Source organism: Eurytemora carolleeae, unplaced genomic scaffold (genome assembly GCF_000591075.1).
Source record: "Eurytemora carolleeae unplaced genomic scaffold, Eaff_2.0 scaffold144, whole genome shotgun sequence".
In the NCBI taxonomy this organism is placed as follows: domain Eukaryota; kingdom Metazoa; phylum Arthropoda; class Copepoda; order Calanoida; family Temoridae; genus Eurytemora; species Eurytemora carolleeae.
The window spans coordinates 159,939-181,610 of record NW_019396044.1 but is presented as its reverse complement, the minus strand read 5'-3'; the positions used below and the strand labels follow the sequence as shown (position 1 = coordinate 181,610).

The window sequence follows — 21,672 nt, the reverse complement described above, 5'->3', positions numbered from 1 at the left end:
AACAACAAAAATTTCATAAAATATTCACCCTTCGTGACAGTTATAATCCTGAATTTTAGCCGCGTATTTTGTCAGTTGATCAAACTCTTGTTTGAACAATGTTTTCTCGCATATAGAACTAGCGTCTTCTGTCCATCCTCCCTCGCATAAAGAATTCTTGTACAAGGCCTAATAATAAATTATTTTGAAAGAATTTTGTTAACATTTAAAACATTGGGGTTTATTGCTGCATCTCTATATCATGCAAACCGAAGCTTATTTAACACTGATATGAAGTTGTTAGGTTTTACACATAAGAACTATCATTATCAAAGAATGACAGAAAGATGTTTGCATCTTTCTTTTATTCTTTATTGTCTTTATTGTCTTATTGTCTAATTTTTATGTTAAAAGAGTTTATAATTTGACTCAACCTCTAATTTTCTAATCTCCATATCTTCCAGATGTTCAGATCTAATTGTCAAAGTTTGAAATATAAAATTGTTTACACCATTAGGTTCCAAACATTGATGGTTCAAAAAATTAGAGTTTAAGACAAGTATTCCAAATCCTTATTATTTTGAAAAGGACATCAAGGAAAATGAATTTTCATATTTTTGAATATCTTTTTTATTTATATATACATCTTTTTGATAATCTGAATATACATTAAATTTCGAAAAAGTTATCAAGTTGTATGTTGAGCTTGAATAATTTTTAATAGGCTTTCTCTCCTGAAAAGTTATTATGAATATTTCAAAAGTCTTACATCATTGTTATCCTTCAACACCCCGTTTGACATCTCCTAAAATTAAATAATAAAAATTTTAAAACTTCAAATTTAAATGCCAAAATTAAGGGGGTAGATTCCTTATCTAGACATATATGAATGATATAATTGGATTGATTGATTTCGGCTCTTTAACCCTATTCCTGCTGGGGGGGGGGTCAATTTGACCCCCCCTCCCTGTAGTTTTTTTATAACTCAAAAAGTATTGGTCTCAGATTGTTGAAATTTTCTGACTTTTCCTACATACCCAAAGCCCTCCCTTTAGGCCTAAAATCGGGCTTTAATACTAACTGCCTGAGTCCCCAGGCCTGAATGCTTGAATGAATGCTTTTTCCTGTAACAAACTAAATCTTTGTTTTGACCCACTTCCACTTGTCAGATTTTGATAAAATTTAGCTTTTTGGAAAGCCTTTGACATAAGGAAACGAATTGCACTAGTTTTTACGAAAAAAATTGCAATTTTTTTGCACACAACCTGTCAAAGGAAATTTGCACATTTTTTTGTTTTTCTTGATCAAAAATCAGGTTAATTAAAATTTTGCAAATATTTTTGCAAATTTGAAATGGCATGGTCAAGGGCTTTACAAACATGTATAATTTCTAATTTTTTGGACAAATTTTTTTTGCAAACATTTTTACTATACAACTGGATTTTGCGGTAAAAAATTCAATTTTTGCAAATTTGCAAATTTTTTTGCAGATTCTAAAAGTAGAGCACGAGAGCTTTCCAATATTGTATCATTTGTCATATTTGAACATCAAACATGGGATTTGGAGGGGAGGTCAAATGGCCCCCCCCCAGCATATCCTGGTTTTCAAGTACCCCAGCAGAGATAGGGTTTTGCAACAAGTTTGGCCTAGAATTATGTCTTGATTCCGTAAAAGGGGCCTTGAGAATTTTAAATATATGAATAATCTTTTTCAGAAATTGTATAAAATAAAATGAAAATATGTATACCTTTGTGTACACAATTTGATTACAATCATCTGGGCAATTGCAATTCAATCCAAGATTTATTCCGTAGCTTTCTTCGGTTCCAGGAGTAGCGTAGGCATTGAAATACCCTAAAAATTGTAATTGCTAAATTAAATGTTGAGTCATTTATTTGTCAAATATGGCTTGCTAAATAATACAGGATTTCACATTCTTTGTGGTTAACCTTGTGTTATGTGTCCTTACCTCGATGCATGCTGAGACACACAAGATTATCGTAATGGCAAAATCCAGTGCTATTAGTATAAGTTGTCAGTTTAATATTTTTATCAATAAATGATTTGGGAAAGGCTGGATAGTAGTATGGTATACATCCACACAACTGTAGCATAGCAGCAGCAGTACACTCGAGTAAACAGTTGGCCTAAAGAAAACTTTTTTTTTCTAATTGTTCTTACATTAATAATTAAAGATACAACTTAAACAAGAATAGAGCTGAGTTGCATCTCTTCAATCCGTTCATAAAAGGGTTGGTTAAATTCAAGTACTCATTCATTTTTAACACAACCATGATTTTCAGTTCAATGGTTAAAATCACCGGTTCATTTTATTCATTAACAGAATTTTACCATTTATTTTTTTGAACTTTTGTTCGTTGATAAACATTTACAAATCTGCCGGACCCTAATATTACTTGCTTAAGAAAGGTTCTTGATTCTAAAAATACTAATTATAGTTAGATTAGATTAAAGACAGTAGTCGGAATGTCATTTATATTAATACAATGAAAACAACTTTCAATTTTAATTTTAATTTCCAACAAGGTTTTAAACAGCATGGATACAATCATAGAAACACAGAAAGGCTGTCAAATAACTGCTTCTCTCTGTTTACTTCTAAACTTGTAATTCAAAAAAGGCCTGTTAACAGTCAAAACTTAAAAAGTTGTCTTTATTGTATAAACGCTGACAACTGTATACAAATTTACATAATTGTTTTTTCGTTTATTCCTTTTAGTTGTCAATTAATTCGGTTTTCAAACTCAATCTAAAACGCCTGTTCGTTAAAAAAACTTTGTCAGGTTCAGAGAAAGATACAAAATAAATTAAAACATTTTACCTTGTTGTATTCTTTAAACGCTCCAAGACTCACATTCATTTCTGGAACTTGAGTTTCATCCGGTAGAAGGCAGTTCCTTCGGGAGGGAGACATCGCCTTTACACTATCTGACCTGAAGGTAAAATTACAACGCTTAGCTGGCTCCCTTTTCAACGGATGACTAAACTTTAGTCCAGAATGCTCATTCATTTTGAAGGCCAATTGTTGTAATTGGTGAAATCCTTTCGGATTTACCTAAGCAGATAGCTCAGATATTAAAATAGTCATTGGTTAGATATCAGTGATTAAAGGATCTTATCGGTTGCTACAAAGGAATTGAATCTTTAGAACAAAATCAAATATTTAAACCTCAATATCTTTATAACTCGATGTTGTAAACTTTTGATATTTCAAACTCAGATTATTTGATCTAACAGAATTCATAGTTTGAAATATCTAAGGTCTGCAACATTTGGTTCCAAAGATATAGTGATTAGAAAATCAGAGTTAGTGGCAAAGACTCAATTCCTTTAGCAAATTAGAATATGCCTCTTTTATTGGCCAGAGGAATGGATACATTTCCCCGGTGTAAAACTTTAAACCCGTCAGCTTTCCACTGGATGGATGAAGAGTTCAAGTCCCTGAAGTAGTTCATACAGCTATTTTGTGTTTGAGAATATCTGATGTGGTTCAATTTAATCTATTTAATCAACTTTCCCTACTCATTAGATCTGTTCCCAGGGAAGTGTTATGTCTGGTCGAAAAAAGTGTATTTTTTTACGCTTTTCGAAAATCCAAAAATTTTAACAGAAAAACCCACGAAATTTTGAGTTTTAAGATTTTCTAAAGTAACATATAAAAGCTAAAATTGTTACTGAAAGTAAGATTCAAAGAAAAACAATAAGCAGTTAAGCTTTATATTAATTTCGGCTTTAGGATACACAAGAAATTAGAGAAATTATATTATTTATTAAGTGAATTCATAAATAAAATTCTAATTGCTATGAAATCATTCGAGTACACAGTATCAACCTTTTTAATTAGAAAAAAGGTAGATACTTACGATTCTGTAATTTGTGCGGAGACCCCAATGAAGTTCTCACTGCCTAGTGGAATTGCCATTCCTTTTTTAGTTACGTCAGGAAATTCATGAGGAGAGTGGACCAGAACCTATTAATACACGCACTGTATATAGTGTCTCAAGGTTCCGAATGCAATGCTAACCCTTGTCCCAGTTTAATTGTTACTAGGGTTAATGAGTTTAATTATGCGAGTCTTGCATCTTTAAAATAAACTTTTAATGTTAATACAGTACTAGTATTGTTAATATAATACGCATTGAGAAAAAAAATTCCATAATTTAAAAAAACCTAAAGTTTACGGGGACAAGTGAAAATACAATTTAGCAGTGTAACACCAATTAAAATCTGAAATATTTTGTGAACCCTGCACCAAATTTAAAGAATTTGAGCTACGAGGCTGAACTAAGTTCTGCCAGTTCTAATGTTTCACATAAAATTCAAATATAGGGTCTTAAGGGTTTTTGGAGTTAGTAACAGATTCACGATGAGTTTGAAATATTTCATTTAGAGCCCTTTATGCAATTGCCATTTGAAATAGTAATAAAAACATTTGTAATTTTCAAGAAAAAGAAAGGAATTGAGTAGAAAATTCACAAAATTAGAGACATAAATTTACGAAATTAACCAATTAGTGAGGAGACGGTCAATTTTGACCAGGTAAGGTTTTTATTTTTTAGCGCCTTCATTTTTAAACCAAATGTTTATGCCGAGACGGACAAAATGTGCCGGGTTTTGTATCTCCACAACCCTTCATTGAAAAAAATTGAAACTTTAGATCCCTCTATGGACAGTATAATGAGTTAACCCTGTGAATTTCAGCAAGATCAGAAAGAATTATTTGTCTCATCACTAATGGGTTAACATCTTGTATACAGTTTTCTGATAAAATAATACATTCAATCACAATTATATTCAAAGTTAAGCTGTATTACCACACCTACAACGGCTAAAAACCATATTGATAGCCGAAAGGTAGTTTGTGCGACATGTGGAGTAAAAAGTTTAAATTGTATCAGCCTGGCAAGTTGTGGAGAAGGGCAGATATTGCAAGACTTTATAAAAATATTCATTAACCCAGATTTCAACTCGAATAGTCTCTCCAACCCTATCGGAATCTGCATATCCTGTAAATGTATCCTGTATTTTTTTATTAAAAAAGATATTTACGTTGTAAATGTTTTTATGTTACATACCGTAATGTGATAAATGGTATTTTCCATTTGCTTTTTAGTTCAGATAAAAACTTCAGTGCATCTTTAAGTTAAGTTTCAAATACTTTAAAGAATTAAATGTAAAATGTGTTAAAATTACATAAGAGATTGTGTATATAAACACAGAAATTAAAACAACTTAAGTTATTTATTGTATCAAATTGTAAAAAACACAGGTCGGTTAAATTATCTGTAAATGTGCTTATGAAGTGGATTTTAAATGCTGAAAGGCTGAAATTATTACCAAGATCGGTATTATTTTGATTTTTTGCTTATACCTAATTTTCAAAAGTATATATTAATGAAAGAAATTGATTACTTGTCACAAACTCTATTCATCTAAGCATTTTATCTTTGCAACCTAATTAGTTACACTTAGATATTTCAAACTTTGAATATTTTATCTGGCAGAATTCATAGTTTATATGTCAGGTTTCAAAGATTTATGGATTAGAAAATTAGAGTTTTAGCCAAGAAATGACTAAGAACTAAGAAATCGAATTACAACTAAGAAATCAAATTACAGCCTGCAACAAATGACTAAAAGTTATGGATTAGAAAATTAAAGATTTAGCTAAGAAATAACATGTATCAGATTTACAACTAATGACTGAAAGTTAGGGGGCAGGGGGGGGGGGGTTGAAGAGTCCCCTCCTGTAATAACTGTAACATTTTATGCATAGTGAATGTGATACAGTGTGATGAATAAAAAAGGTGTAAAGTCCTATTCCAGTTTAAAAATTAGAGATAGAGAAGAAATCTCATGGACTAGATGAATTCTACACTATGGAACAAGTTGAGTTGAGTTTCCAGACCAATTTCTAAATATCCTGTCTCTACTAACAACCTCTCTAGACTCCTTTATAATATATTTGATCAGCGGAAATGAAAACCATTTGAAGGGTTGGAATTGATGGCGGAGGAGTCTCTCTGAAGTTAATCATGAATATTTTTAGTCCGAATTTAGAGAACACCTCTATCTCTTAGGACATTGTAGTTAAAAAAGTCATATAAATAGCAGCAGTCAAATACATCCCAGAAACTCATGGAAACTGGAGACAATATTCCAGAAAACAGGTCTCAATGAGCTCAAGTATTATGTAGCAGCAGATTATAAAATTCTTGAATATTTTGCTTGGCTCAAGTGCACATGGTGGAAAATTCAGCTGGCTTTACTGTTCTGGGACCATAGGTGATTGTATTGATTTTTAGATTTACTCTGATTGGGATATCTTAATTTTTACTTGAAATATAAAAGGTTGAGTCTTTGTCACAAACTTTGATTTTCTAATCTCTACATCTTTGCAACCCAATGTCGTAGACCTTAGATATTTCAAACTATGAATTCTGAAAAAAATGAAGGTATTATAAAATCAGACTGTATGGCAAAGACGCAATTCCTTTGTCTTAATTTCAGAAGAACCTAGGGATCTCGGACATTTGGTGGTCTTAATATGAATTACTCAGCTTATAAAGAAAATGGCTCTAAAAACATGAATTACAAGAATGTACTCAAACCAAGTTTACTAAAGTAATCAGATAATAGCCTTTTTCCTAGATGTTGTACCCCCTGCAAAACAGCATTTGCTGATGAAAATTGTAACTGTCTGTGCTTAGCTTCTTTTCAATCAGCCAGCTGTCGCTAATTGGTTTAAAGCTTCTGGAATTATATTCCATGGTTATAATGGTGGAGGTCTAGAGATGGAAGAAACAGTAATAAGGTAACTTTTAGCTCTACTTTCAATGTCTAATGAAAAATAAAATAATAACTTAAAAAGTCCTTGCTACATACAGTGATAACTCCACTTTTGATCTTTGATTAATTTCAAAACTTGAAAGATATAATTTTTTTTTCAGTTGTAGTATCATGCTTTGGAATGGAGCTCTTAGATGGCAAAGGCATGGCTTTTGAAGATTTTGAGAATGAGCTAAAGGTAAATGGTTTTTCATATGATTAGACTTAAAAGAATGCCTTTTTGTAAATGATGTGACAAATCATTGACATTTTTTACATAATTAGGAAAACATGATTTTAGAAGAGAGGTGAGAAAAAATAATTTTCAAGGAAATACATACGCCCTTGTGATCATTTAGTTCCCTTCCTTTGTGAATAACCATGTATATAAATGAGTTTTATAGTAAATTAATTGAAAACTAAATCAGTTTTATAAATGAAACACAATTAAAACTTATTATTTGATATGCAGTTTGTGTCTGAGTATGTTGAAGACCTTGGATTCAGTTTGAAGCTAGGTAAGAAGCATACAAAAGGAGGCTAAGCTCTTTGATTTTTTACAATAGATTCTTTTCTCAATATTGATGAGTTTTTCACCACAATTTTTTCAATACCTATATATTTGCAACCCACCGACATAGTCCTTTGATATTTCAAACTATGAATTTTGTTAGATCAAATAGTCGTATGTTTGAGAAAATTTGAGTTTGTGGCAAAAACTCATTTCCTTTAATTGATTTTAGTAAAAAATTTTATTTAGGATGGAAAGGACATGTGCTTATCTATCATGTGGAAGAGTTTTTGAAACGGACTGGAATTTATACAGAACAATGCAGTGAAGCAGTCCATGCCTGCAGCTTCAAAAAGACATAAAAGAGATACACTAGTAATGAGGCATTTAAAGGGCACGGAGAAAAGCTGGGAAAAGCTGTCTCAAGTTATTCAAGAATGCCCATTTAGAAATTCATTTAGTATGTTAAATTTTTAAACCCAACTTTGAATTTTGAATATGTAGACCAAAGAAGAAGGAAGGAAAAAAACGAAAATAATATAAATTTTAAAAAGTCTCTTTATTTTTTAGGCTCTACATGAAATATTACGAACTCATCGTGAATCTGTTACTATACCATCATAGAACAACACTATATACTTGTTTTTTTAGATCAACTCCAAAAACCCTTAACACCCTATATTTGACTAATGAACACCTATTCAAAGTTAAAGATTAAGGAAGCCTTAGAATGGGTGATTCAAATTTAGGCATTTCAAATTCATTAAATTTGGTCCCTGAAGGCTATATATAGACATTTTGAATAAATTCAGGTATACTACTTGTAAAGTTATATTCTATTGATGTGTGTAAAAGTTATACAACATATCTTTTTAAATTATTGGTTATAGCGAAAAACTCGACAAAATTTTAATCATTTACAAAACCAAACCTTAAAGCCGATGTAAAAGTTGTTAGATGTTAACTCATTCCAACTATTCTTAAATTCATCCATCGCATTAGCATCTATCAGAAAAGAAAAGCCAAGATCCTGAGCAGCCATATTGGTTCTTAGTATTGTATATCCCCCTACTGTCTCCTCCTCTGATTCTTGAAGAACTTCTAATGTATCTGAGTTTGCTTCCAAATTCAAACCTTCTCCTAGAGTTTCAGTTTCTTCAGGAGGAGTTTCTCCCTCTGTGTTTCTCTTCTTTCTATATGCTTGCGGTTTTGTCGGTACTTTAGACAAGCGTAGATTTATTTCAGTGTTTTTGCAATTAAGGAATTATAGACGAAAAAAATCTGTGAGATTGCATGAACAGTCAAAGGGTGTGTTCAGTTATTTAAAAACACACATATTATCATAATTTTCTAATTTAAAATAAAAAATAAATTGTGTCACTAAATAAAGCTTTAATGTTTGATCAAAAACGGTTTTAAAATATGATCAAGCATTTGTGTGATGTTAGGTACTTTCCCAAAGGCCTTTTCCCAAGTGGCAACTTTCCAAGGGTAATTTCCCAAGTGGCAACTTTCAAAATGTGCAATTTCCCAAGCGGCAACTTCCCAAATATACATTTCCCCAACTGACAATTTCCCAAGTTGCAACTTCCCCATAAAGAAAAAGCGGCAACTTCTCAAATGTACATTTTCCCAAATGACAATTTTTCAAGTGGCAACTTCCCCATGAAGGAAAAGCGGCAACTTCCCAAATGTACATCTTCCCAATTAACAATTTCCTTAAATAATTTACTATATTTTCTTTAAAACAAGGAATAGTCGCAGCAATCGGCCCCTATTGTAGTCTGCGTTGCATCAGACGCCTAATCTAACCTTAAATAATGTACTTTATTTTCTTTCAAACAAGTAATAGCTGCAGTGCTCTGCTCCCTAGCCCATACTAGCCTCAGAAGGCTTAACCTAACCGTAAATAATAATAAGGATCGTTCTTTAAAAAAAGGGTGTAGGCCACCAACATGTTCTTGCCTTACTAACTGAGAGGAACTGATGGAAAATCTTTTTTTAAGTTGCGTTTTTTCGAAAAAAAGTTCTTCTCTAAAGATGTATAACTTAAATGTTCATTTAATACTTTTGGAAATTGTCATTTGGTTTTTCCCATTTGGGATGTTGCCGCTTGGGAAAATGTCACTTGGAAAGTTGCCCTTGGGAAAATGCCTTTGGGATAGTACCTAACACCATTTGTGAGAATGTTAGGTTTATTAAGTATAAAGGATGATTGATCAATGCAAGATAATAAAGGATCTGATACCTTGCAACAATCTGTAATTTCCAAATCATTTAATTTGAATGATAAAAACTTAGAAGAAAAAAAACTCAGCAGGAGTGGTTGAGATCTATCTCAGACTCTACCCAGTCTAGAATAAGAAATGCACATTTTTATCTCAAAATTAGAATTTATTCAATCGCAATGATCGTAATTTTTTCGTTAAAATTTAATGATTTTAAACAACAATTTTTTATCTAAATTGTCAGGGATATTCCCTTTTGAACTTTAAAACGCGCCTGGTACCAGTGCGGACGAGTATGAGCACGGCACTGAAAGAATCAGAGAAGAGAAGAACCATAAAACAATAACTCTCGGGTGAACCTTCATATATGCCAGGTGTGTCAATATTTGCCGGGTTTACTTCTTATACTATTGCTTGAATATTTGTTTCAGATAAAATGATTGGAGTTGTTCCTACAGGAAGAACCTCAATCTGTACGTAAGTACACACATGATGATCGTAGCTCTGAAAAAGCCTGTCGTATATATGAGGCAGTAAAGCCATAATTGGTTATTTTGATAGCTGGGATCTATAAAGGAGGTAGCTGCTGCAGGCCCTTAACCACATGTCTCTGGTCTCTGCTGGTTTCAGGTGGTTAGTTTTAATCAAAACAAATTGTTTTCCAGTTGTTGAAAGCAAGAACTTTGTTGAAAAATCTGTAACCCAGCGGTTTTTTTCCCACCATAATGGTGGAAAGAAAAAAAAAGTTTTGCAAGAAAAACTGTTTTCCAGTGGTTGATAGCAAAAATTTGTTTAAAATCTTAAACCCAGCGGTTGGGAGTAAATAAGTGGCTGAAAAAATATTACAACCTGTGGTTGAAAGCAATAACGTTTAAAAAAATTATTTTTCCATGGTTGAAAGCAAAAAGTTGAAAAAAAAAACTGTTTTCTAGTGATTAAAAACAAAAAGTTGTTCTGAAACATTTTCCAAGAAAAACTTTTTCTGAAGGTGCTTTCAAAATCTTAACTGTTGGTTGAAAGCAAAAAAGTTATGGAAAAAAAAACTTAAAACCAGCTGTGAAAGGAAAAACGTTTTCCAAGAAGAACTTTTTTCTAGTGGTTGAAAGCAAAATTTGTGCAAGATCTGAAGTACTGGTTGAAAGCAAAACATTACTGAAAAAACTAAAAACCAGTGGTTATAAAAGCAAAAAATTTGCTGAAAACTCTACACCTAGCAGCTGAAAGAAAACCTGCTTTCCAGTTGTTAAAAACAAAAAGTTATTCAAAATCTAAAACTCAGCTGTTGAGAGTAAATGATCTGCTGACAAATCTTAAAACAAGTAGTTGAAAGCGAAAACATTTTTAAATATTTGTTTTCCAATGGTTGAAAGCAAAAAGTTGTTCAAAATCTTAAACCGAGCTATTGGATGCAAAAAAGTTCCTGAAAAATCTGAAATCCAGCTGTTGAAAGCAAAGAAGTTGCTAACAATCTAGTCTAGATCTCAACCGCTCGTTCAACTGCTCCTGCTGAGTTTTTTCTCCAAAGTATATATCATTCTTTTATTCAAGGAATTTATATTTCAATCGAAGAATTCTGCTATAGATTGTCAAAGTTTTAAATATTAAGAGTTGTTGCCTTCAGGCTGCACAAAAAAAGGTATTATAAAAAAGAGTTTTAAGAGAAGTCAACTTCTTTAATTCCCTAATGTAGTACTCTTCCTGGGCCAGTGGTTCATGTGAATAACTTACAGTTAAAGGTTAAAAATCATTAATCAACGAATTTATAATGAGGTATCCCTTTTCATTGTTTGCGAATGTATCCTTTCAAAGGGATTGTGGCTGCCAACACCATTTTTTACTCCTTTGATATTGTTATTAGTTTTTAATCTGATACATTTAAGGTTATTTAAAGTTATCTACACATTGAACCCTAAAGATGTAGAAAATCTTTTTATTAAAAAAATCTAGTCATCCTTATTAACCTTGGCAAACATTGGTGTTATCTTTGTCATACCTAAACAAATGAATAAGAAATAATCGTATTTTTATCCTGACTTAGCCTTACCCAGCCAATAGCCCGGAAAAACTGAGATCCCCGTTTTCATCACCAGTGTTACTGTCAGGGGTTTCCGAACCACTACTAGACATGCCTTGGCAATAGAAATTACTTCCACTTCCAGAACCACTTTCAGCTCCGTCTCCAGTATCAGCTCCATCACCACTCCCGTCAGGCTCCTCAGCTGGATTAGACTCATAGCCACTGTCATAAGAATTGCCTGATCCACTACCTGTATTTGCATCACAGTAGGCATATGGGTTTGCAAAGTCGTCTCCAGTTGAATTTTCATCCTGTCATAACAAAATTATAAAATTTTCCCAATTATGTCTTAGCCTAAATATGTAGATTACCTTTGCAAAGGAATCTGCCAAATTAATAGCATTAAAAGAACAACAGAAACCATCATCAGTCTTCCTCATGGTAACTTAAATGATATGTATTTTGACAAGCATTCTAAATTCATTGCTAGTACAGAAATGGCACTGCAGACAAGGGGAATCCAAATGGTTAGACATGGTAGTTTAGCTGAGAGTGCAGTATTGCAGAGATATTTTTCAGGATTCATAAGGGACCTATGAAACGTTTTTATGGTTTATTATTGATTCACAAGCAAGCAAATGAAATTTTTAAAATCCTACTGTATTGTCAATTACGGAGGGTTGATTTTGAAAATTGATTTTTTTTTTAAATAATTGAATAACAGCATGAAAGTTTTAGGAACATATTTCTCCACAGAAATTGATGAAAGTCATCATAGAATGGATTCATTTAATTTATCATCATTATCTACTCTTAAAATATGTTGGTAGATATCTTCAAATTTTGTTAGCAAAAATCCCTAATGAGTTAAAACAGCTTATTTTCAATGTTACATTTTTTCTTAACCTGTTCCTATACAGGCCATATTATTTTACCGTAAAATTTTTGCTACATTCTACGTCCTTCTTATAAAATTATTTTTTTATTTTTTTCAAATTCAATCCTCTGGAATGGACAATTCAGGTGGTCTCAAATGAATCCAGAACATTTTCTCTACAATACTGCACTCTCAGATCAACTAACATGTCAATGTGATTTCTGCCACAATCTTAAATGTTTTAATTTTTATACATTTGCAACCTTAAGGTTGGAACCTTTAATATTCTAAATACTACTTGATCTAAGATATCTGGATTTTAAAATCTGAGTTTTTTGCAAACACTTAATTTTCATTTACAGTAAATATTAAACGCAATTGTACCCCGGCTGTATAACTTCATGTATCTTCAGCTAGTTTTTTTAAACCTTTTTTTAAACAAAAATGGACACTTCAATTTTGGAGTACCTACCAAAATGCTTGCATTCTTCCTGTTTTCCTTGCCATTTGCAGAAGAGAAACATTCTTTCGCAGCTGGGAGCAATCTAAAAACACACTGCTGCTTCTTTGTACGAGAATCATTCTAGCTTTGTGGGTTAAACCCTTTTCTCACTTTGCCTAATACCTGGAGTTATTATGTGATAACTATATAATATATAAATTGCTGGAACATGAAGTAATTTATTATATATTATATATATATTTATAAATATATATATACATGCAGTTAGTGTATTTAGATTTGGTACATATTAATAATATATATGTATATAGACCTGGTACATGAAGTTAGTGACCAATTTTTCTTCTTTAACTATCATCTCTTCAGCACTTGGCATTTTAAAAAGGACCTTTCTGTCAGAATTGAACTTGACTAAGTTCGTCACCATCTTTCAAAGTTTACAATTTTTCATAATTTTAATTTTGTTGCTTGGTCTTTTGGTTTTGATAACCCTTTTGTCATGTTGCTTAGCGTTTTTGGTTATTAAAACAACATCATTAAAAAGATTGTCAATATGATATAAAGAGAGCCAGTAATGATTTATAGATGAAACAAGCTTATCTTCTTTTCCAGGAGAAAGTAATCGTTATCTTGGACCTTTTGAGTTGGTTGGAGACTCATAATTATGATCATTTGATCTCAATATCAAATGTAGGCACTTTAAATTTAAGGATGAAATGCTATAACTTTGTTTCGCAACTAAATGGTCTTGATCTGTTTCCAAGTATCCCCTGGATACTCCCTCCTGGATTTGTGTTGCAACCTGGATCAAACGGTGTAAGCTGTATGTTAGTATTCACTGAACTTCTGAACTCCAGCTGAATATTGCAGATACATGTGGGGCATAGTACAAAGTTCTTAGTATACTCTTAGTAGTGTGTTAAGTTAAGTATTGGAAAGTTTTGCTTTTCCATTATTAATGTTGCAGCATGAATGCGCATGAAATTGAACAAGTGGTATTTTTTTGTGACCAATACATTTGTTATGTTTGGCGTCCTGCTAAGTTATATTGAGGTATTTACTTTGTTAGCCTGGGTATGGCATGAATTATTTTAGGATGAACAGAATATAATAAGTTTTTTCTATTGTTGTTATTAGTATCTTTGTATTTATAAAAGAAAAGATGGTGCTCACCTGAATTCTACATAAATTCTTTTTAAAATTCTTTTTTTTTTATATTACTGTATGATAATGGAATGTTTTTATTTAACAGATTGAATTTGCAATAAATCTTTTCCTTTCATCAATCCTAATGATAATGATTCCAGGTTTTCTTTCTATACCTATATCTCTGGTGCTCTACAAAGATTAGAGACACTGTCGAAGGTAAATTGTATAGACAAGCTTGAGCTTGAGAGTTGTCTGTACTCTAGGGCTACCCTGAGTAGTTTCTGGTGTTACCATCAAAGACCTGTACTAAATGGATCACTGAGATGACCAAGAATGATCTGGATTACAAGAATCCAGGGGGATTAGAAGCATACCAAGTGTTCAAGAGTCTTTGAATCATAGTTAGGAAAACAAGTGAAGGTTCCAGGGAACCTAAGAGACCTACTTCTCCAAAGACAAAACCAAGATCTCCAAGATTGAAACCCAGGTCTGCTCATAAGGTTCAAGAAGTATGTGAGGATAAATCTGACGATGATCAACCTACAAGTATTTTTGCAACTACTTTTCATAATACTCAATGGTATCTGGCTAATCTGAAGTTTCCTTGTCCTATAGGAATGAGTACATGCCCTGAATTCTTTTCAATCAATCCCGTGGATAGATGGAGCAGGATGGATAAAGGGAAAAACTTGTCAGTGTAGTTTTGAAGCATCAGTACCTTGACACTGAACACCCTTGACACTGAAGTGCCAAGGGTGTGCTTTGTGGGCTCAATCCAAGAATCTAGCTCCGTTCAATATCCTGTTCTGTATGTATAAGGATCTTGCAAAGCTTTGTGCATCATTTAAAGATATGAAAAAAAGATCTCAAGAAGTATATAGGTAAACTTGGGACTGTGGTGGATTCAAGGATAAAGTTTGCATTTAACTACATCTTCCAAGTATTCTCATTGAATCCTAGCTCCGTGAATGCATTTAGGTGGGTTCAGGACAACTTCAAAGACAAAGCTGTTTCTTTCATAGACCATAGACTGGAAAGAGTGTTGAGGTTCAACCCAAAGACATCATCCCAGAGATATTGGAACATTCCTGTTATCTGATGCAAACTGTTAGGATAGATCCCTAGCTGAAAAGGAAGGATTACAACGAGTTTCCAGTATACCTACAAGCCTGACAGTAGTTGGAGGTAATAAGGTTAGATCTAAACATGGAGCATTCAGATTCAATTTAGGACCTGGAGACAAGGGTGAGTTTCATAAGGTAGTGTGTGTTGGGATGGATGATGTGACTGCTTGATTTGAATCCTATGATTTGTCAGAAATATGTGAAGAGTTTGAGCAGCAAGATGATGGATTTATGCTGGCCTGCATAAATCTTTCACAAAAGGAGAAAAAGGAGTGAAGAATGGAATGTTGAATGAGGTTTTCTTCATGAGAGAGAGGATCCAGGATAATCTTGAAGCTGAGAAAGATTATATTCCATCACCTGGACTACATCCAGACTAAGGCTGGGCGTGTTCCTGGTGGAACCATTGTTCTTTCCCGAGAACAAATGGAACGANGATTCTAAGGGGGGGTAAATAACCCTAATAACCCCCCTTATTTACTCCACTGCAAGGATTTAATGCATTACATTACATTAACGGACTATACAACAAAAAAGGAACGAGAACGGAACGGTTTATCTGAAGGCCCTCGTTCTAGAACGGAACGGAACGATTTTAAAAAAGTCGGAATGTGCCCAGCCCTAATCCAGACTACAGTACATCTTTACCCTATCAATGAAGATGATGTGCTAAACTGAAATGGAGCTGTGCCTCAGCAATTTGAATCTTCATTGGATGATCATGAGAATTTGTTAGACATAGAAGATGAGTTGAATACTCTATGCTCACCTTTCTGCTGCAAAACTTAGAGACACAGTAGGTAATGAAGAAAAGACAGACTGGAAACAAATTAATAATTCAACAAGTGATAAAAAGAGTTTGCTGGATACTATAGATAAGTTGAAGATTCTCAATGGTATTCACAAAGCTCATGTTCCTATTGCAAAGTTTAGAAATGCAATAGATGATGAAGATAAGGAGGATATCATTGGATTCAGATGCTTAGTGTGTGCAAAATGTTTAACTTGCAAGACATCTAGTAGAAGGACTGCAATATCTTTACATGAAGTTAGAGAACAGCAGTTCATTGAGGAGAGAGTGAGGATTGTTACTAATCTGAGGAAGGTAGTGGTGAATTATCCATTTCTAATGGATCCAGTAAAATCTTTATCAGCCAAGCACAACGGATCTAATAATTATAACAAAGCCTTGACGGGATATATACAAGTTAATATAGGAAGAGCATTCCGTTCAAAGAGGGGATGAGGAATGTGGTAAAAGATCTGGTTGAGATAGGATTTATGGTGAAGCTGGAAGATATTTATATTGATAAGAGATATATGATCAAGAATGTTCCGTTCCAACATTATAACTTTATAAGACTGGCATTAAGGATTTTACATAAGTAACCCAGCTAGCCAAATTGCGCAAAAAGAGCACAATTTAAGCGTCACTTTTCGCATTTTTACATAATTTTGCGTAGAGATTTTGGCTCTTTTTACGTCATGAAAGACGTAAAATCGCACACTTAGCTACGCAAATTTAGTAGATTTAAAATTTACGTAATAATATTAAACAAATTTACGCCAAAAATGTGCATTTTTATTTACTCAATTACCAAAAGTTATGCAATATTTGATGCATGCAGATTGGCCATCCCTGAGTAGGCATGGTACTTTCTCTGAACTGTTTCCATTCATCTGGGAATACGGTTCAACATAGAGATTATAGCATTAAGCTTTATACGTATATGGGAGTTATAAAAGTTATATAAAACTCTTTGATAGAAAATTCAGTGCATTTTCTTAATAAAAATGTTTTATTTAAAAAAATTTAAAATAATTTAAAACCCAAATCTTGACTTCTAAATGATATACTTTTAGTAAAAAATTTAATCTGAACCTTTTTACTTTTTTTAAAATTTACGTGAATGTAACAGAGAACCTAGCGGTGAAATTTGGTACTAAAAACCAGTGTGCTATATAGCACTGTAAATTCTCTGCCCAATTAACCCCCCCCCCCCCTTCCCACTATTATCTTCAAATCACACGCCTTTCTATATAATATAACATTGCTGCACACACACCTGGGTCACTGAACTCTTCAATATTTAAACACTCAAAACATATGCGTAAAAAGAGCGCAATTTTTACGCAATTTTAATGCTAACAAAGACAACTCCAGGTCCTTCTGGAGTGGTACTGGTGAGTGGCCTTGGAGTCCAGGACAACAGACTTCATCTGCAGTACTCATGGTGCTACTGGTTCAGCTTCAGATTGTGCTGAAGTGAAGCCAGGGAAGCAGATGAGTGCTGTATCCAGGATGTCCAGGTCAGAGAGTGTAATCTTCCAAACCTATGATGAAAGGATTAAAGGTGCTGGTGAGAAAGATGAAATCGTGTTTCCAGACAACCTAGAGTTCCATTTTGAAATTCCTCTGGAGGTTGAGGAGATCAAAGTAAAAAAAATTAAATGGATTTAGGTGAATCCGTGGATTAAGAGTAAAGGGTCCAAGTCATAAACACTGATTATGTAGGTGTAATCTAAGGCTCAGTAACATTTTGCCTAGTACAAGTTCGCCTAGTACACTTTCGCCTAGTACATGTTTGCCTACTAACTTTTTGCCTAGATAACATTTTGCCTAAACACAGTTTGCCTAGACAACATTTCGCCTAGATAACATTTTGCCTAGATAACATTAGAAGGTAATTTTCGCCTAGATAAATTCACTAAAATTTATAAAGTTCCTCTTTTTTCTCAAGAAATTCAATTAAAAGCAGAAAAAATGTATTAAAATAATGTTTACAAATTTTCAATGCCAGTAGAAAACTGAATGATTTAAACTACAAAAAAAAATTGTGAAATTTTTATAGTAAAAATTGAGTACTTTTTTTGTTCCAAAAGCTGGTTAATTTGAAGAATGTTAATCTAGGCGAAAATTACTCTCTAATGTTATCTAGGCAAAATGTTATCTAGGCAAAATGTTATCTAGGCAAAATGTTGTCTTGGCAAAATGTTATCTAGGCAAAATGTTATCTAGGCGAACTTGAGCTAGGCGAAAGTGTACTAGGCGAAAGTGTACTAGGCGAACTTGTGCTAGGCAAAATGTTACTGAGCCGTAATCTAAGGATTCACAAATCAGGGATTTAGATTATGAACGTTGAGTATAATCTATGGATTAATAAGTTATGGGTTCCAGATATAAACACTGGCAAAGGGCTCAGTAACATCTTGCCACATAACATTACGCCATATAACATTTCGCCATGTAACAACAACTTTGCTGTATATATAAATGTTTAGATTAAATTGTAGTGTTAATGAAATTATACCAGAAAATCTATGAATCAAAAACCAAAAATCCACAAATACAGTAATTCCAACAATGTCGGGAGTACTGCACGCATCTACAACTAGTTGACATAAGCAACTACTCTGACAACAAGAAAAAGAACAGGGAACCTTGTTGGAGAAAATCTGTCATCACACAATCATGGTAACATGTTGAGGAGAAAGTTAGCCCCACGTTACTGAAAAAGCTGTTGTATCTCAGTATGCTGAAGTTCATGGAGCAACCCCTGCTGCTGTTGGGCAAGAGATTAGCACCAATAGGCTGTGTACAACATTCCAAGGAAAACTTAGTAGTGATTCAAGTACTGGGGCCATAAAAATGGCTCTATGGAGGAAAAAGACAGACATTGGACCCAAGATTCCATCTAAGGTTTCCAGTCGTAATTACCTTTCACACAATTATGAGAAATTATGCGTAACACTTTCTTTCACTTACAGAGGAGCATTACGCAAAATTACATGTTGATTACTTATATGAAATAAAGTCTAGTTTTGCATAATTGAGGCGTAATTACGTGAAATTATGTATTACAAAACCATTCTGTAATTCTCAGAAATGAATATAGCGGGAAAATGTGTGTAAGGATATACAAGCTACAACCATGTCCAATCTGCTTGTATAACTTAAATACTTTCAAATTGAATTAAAATTTGATGATGGGGATGGAATAAACCTCTGTAGAGAAAAAAAGTAGATGTTTTATTAAAAATTTTATTAAAAATATACATATTTCAATCTAGGTTGACCCTCGTCAGTTCTAACGATATAATAGCCATTAAATTTGATATCAAACACCATTGAAAACAAACAAACAAAAAAGATTATTTAAAAACAATTTCAAACGGGCTGTACAATTGACTAAAGAGAAACGAACTCAGATCATGAGATGGAAAAAAGATAATTTGCAAATATTTGCTTTTAAAAAAAATGTTTTTTTATATTATTCCTTAAGATTGTTTCTGTCAAATGAAGATTAAAAACAAACTGCATAGTTTATATGTATAGTGTATATATTTAGCATATTTCAAGGGGGGGGGGCTTGTCTAAAGATAGGTATTTAAACCTTTTAAAGAATTGGAAATAAACAATAATCTTTTTCTTAAATATTGAATAACAGTTTAAAATTAAATAAAAACTATTTTTTTCTGTTCATTCCTGTGAGTTCAGTCATAAAATTTCTGATGTATTTAGATTCTTCTGAAAGTAAACTTCTCCAAAGGTCCCAAACCTTCTCTAGTACGCTAGCTTTTATATGGCAGAGTTCATGTCCAGGAAGGTTAAAATGTTCTCCTAGGTTGGTTTGTATGGAGGTTTCGCTAATTAGTCGTAATAATTGCAACATTTCGCAAAATTATTTTAGTAGAATGATGTGAAATTAAGGCGTAATTTTGTGAAATCAAAGTTTCGCTAGTTACGCATATTTTACAAAATTTCGCGAAATTATGTTGCAGATATTAAGCAAAATTATGCCGTAATTTTGCAAAATTAATGTTAATTAATTACCGTAATCCTGCGAAATTACACAAATGAAAATTATTTGGCGTAACTGCACGTAATTTCCCGTAAGTGAATAATCTATTACGTTGGAAACCCTATCCATATTACCATGCAGAATTCAAGTTGACTGCTGTCCCTGACAAGTTCTCTCAAACTGGGGATGGGAGGGGGACCTTAAACTCTTTAGGGACTGGACTGATAACGACAAAACCCAGTCAATGGTGATTTGCCTCAGTGGTTTTGGAGCTGATATTCTTCGCAACCATTTAATCTGGCTCTGTGATTGCACCTTCAAATCAACCCCAGCCCCCTGCAGGGGGTGCAGGCATCCCATGTGCGTATGCATTTGTTGTATACTTCCAGAAAACCTGGATTGAGTTTAGAAGAGGCAATTCTGTATTGTTTGCTCCAATTCTATGGAACCAATATGAAACTATACTACAGGATGGTCCACAGACCAACAATATGCTTTTAGAGCTATAACAGGATGATTAACAGTTTAGTTGGAGCAAAGACAAATGTTTGGGACTTTCTAAAGATTGTTAAATCCCAGGAAGCAAACACACGACGTGTTTTTCTGTCTAGCTCTGTCGGTCAGTACATCCGTGGAAACACAGGCAGGAAGCAGGCAGCCCTGGACAACATGCAAAAGATCAAGTTTTGTGTGACAAGCGCTTCAACCCCACCCCTCCTCAAGAATACATTCAAATGATTGGACATATGGACTTCAACGAGGAAGCTAAATTTAAATCTGCTTATATATGTATGTATGTATTCATCAATATAGCTGAGCAATGTTTCACAATTTTATATTACTACATATACTTTCTATTAAACTACATTCTACTGAATAGAATTTATTAGTTTGTTTTTATATGGAGACCATATATAGGCGAGTTGTTGTAATATTAGAATATGTTATACGGCAAGTTGTTATATGGCAAAATGTTACTTAGGCAAGTTGTTATATGGCGAAATGCTGATTAGGGGATAAGTAACAATGTTCTGCATTTTTTAATAATATATTTTTGTCCGATATTATTAATAATATATTTTTGTCCGATATTATGCACTTTTAGTATTATCAATGCCAGTGTTGGATTAAGTCTGTGCTTGGTTGATCATAAAGCTCAATAAATGTGCTCTAAAGCTTCGTTGGGTTCCAGTCAGGGGGTGCAGTATCAGCAATCAATCAGACCCTAAAGTTCCAGTCGCGGGGTGCAGTTGCAACTAAAATCAGTTTTCTTTTTTTCCTGTTTCTGTGTGTGTACGTAACCCCTAGACACTCCCTCTGGATTTGTGTTACCCCTGGATTAGACGGTGTGCGCTGTATGCTTGTATTCTCTGAACTTCTGAACTCCGGCTAAAGAAACCAGTTCTACCCGTAAATATTGCCGATACATGTGGGGCATAGTACAAAGTTCTTAGTATACTCTTAGTAGTGTGTTAAGTCAAGTATTGGAAAGTTTTGCTTTTCCGTTATTAATGTTGCAGCATGAATGCGCATGAAATTGATCTAGTGATCTTTTTCAGAATAAAATGTTTGTGACCGATACATATTGTTATGTTTGGCATCCTGCTATATTGAGGTATTTACTTTGTTAGCCCCAGATATGGCACAAATAAACAGAATATAATAAATCTTT

At 33.3% G+C, this 21,672-nt stretch overlaps 1 protein-coding gene across 3 annotated transcripts in view; it reads right to left on the bottom strand.

The window, feature by feature from the left end:
* LOC111701533 (pickpocket protein 28) overlaps positions 1 to 21,672 on the bottom strand; it is a 36,141-nt gene that overhangs the window by 2,381 nt on the left and 12,088 nt on the right. For 2 of the 3 annotated variants that reach the window (XM_023472851.1, XM_023472859.1), the window contains 12 exons: positions 13,239 to 13,352; positions 12,935 to 13,007; positions 11,957 to 12,030; positions 11,613 to 11,896; positions 11,530 to 11,561; positions 8,272 to 8,558; positions 3,865 to 3,971; positions 2,823 to 2,934; positions 1,950 to 2,127; positions 1,728 to 1,834; positions 749 to 784; positions 29 to 168 (listed from right to left, as the gene is read on the bottom strand). In XM_023472851.1, coding sequence (XP_023328619.1) covers positions 29 to 168; positions 749 to 784; positions 1,728 to 1,834; positions 1,950 to 2,127; positions 2,823 to 2,934; positions 3,865 to 3,971; positions 8,272 to 8,558; positions 11,530 to 11,561; positions 11,613 to 11,896; positions 11,957 to 12,030; positions 12,935 to 13,007; positions 13,239 to 13,352 — 1,544 coding nt within the window. The remainder of the gene's footprint in view (positions 1 to 28; positions 169 to 748; positions 785 to 1,727; positions 1,835 to 1,949; positions 2,128 to 2,822; positions 2,935 to 3,864; positions 3,972 to 8,271; positions 8,559 to 11,529; positions 11,562 to 11,612; positions 11,897 to 11,956; positions 12,031 to 12,934; positions 13,008 to 13,238; positions 13,353 to 21,672) is intronic. The other variant, XM_023472868.1, reaches the window with a different exon arrangement.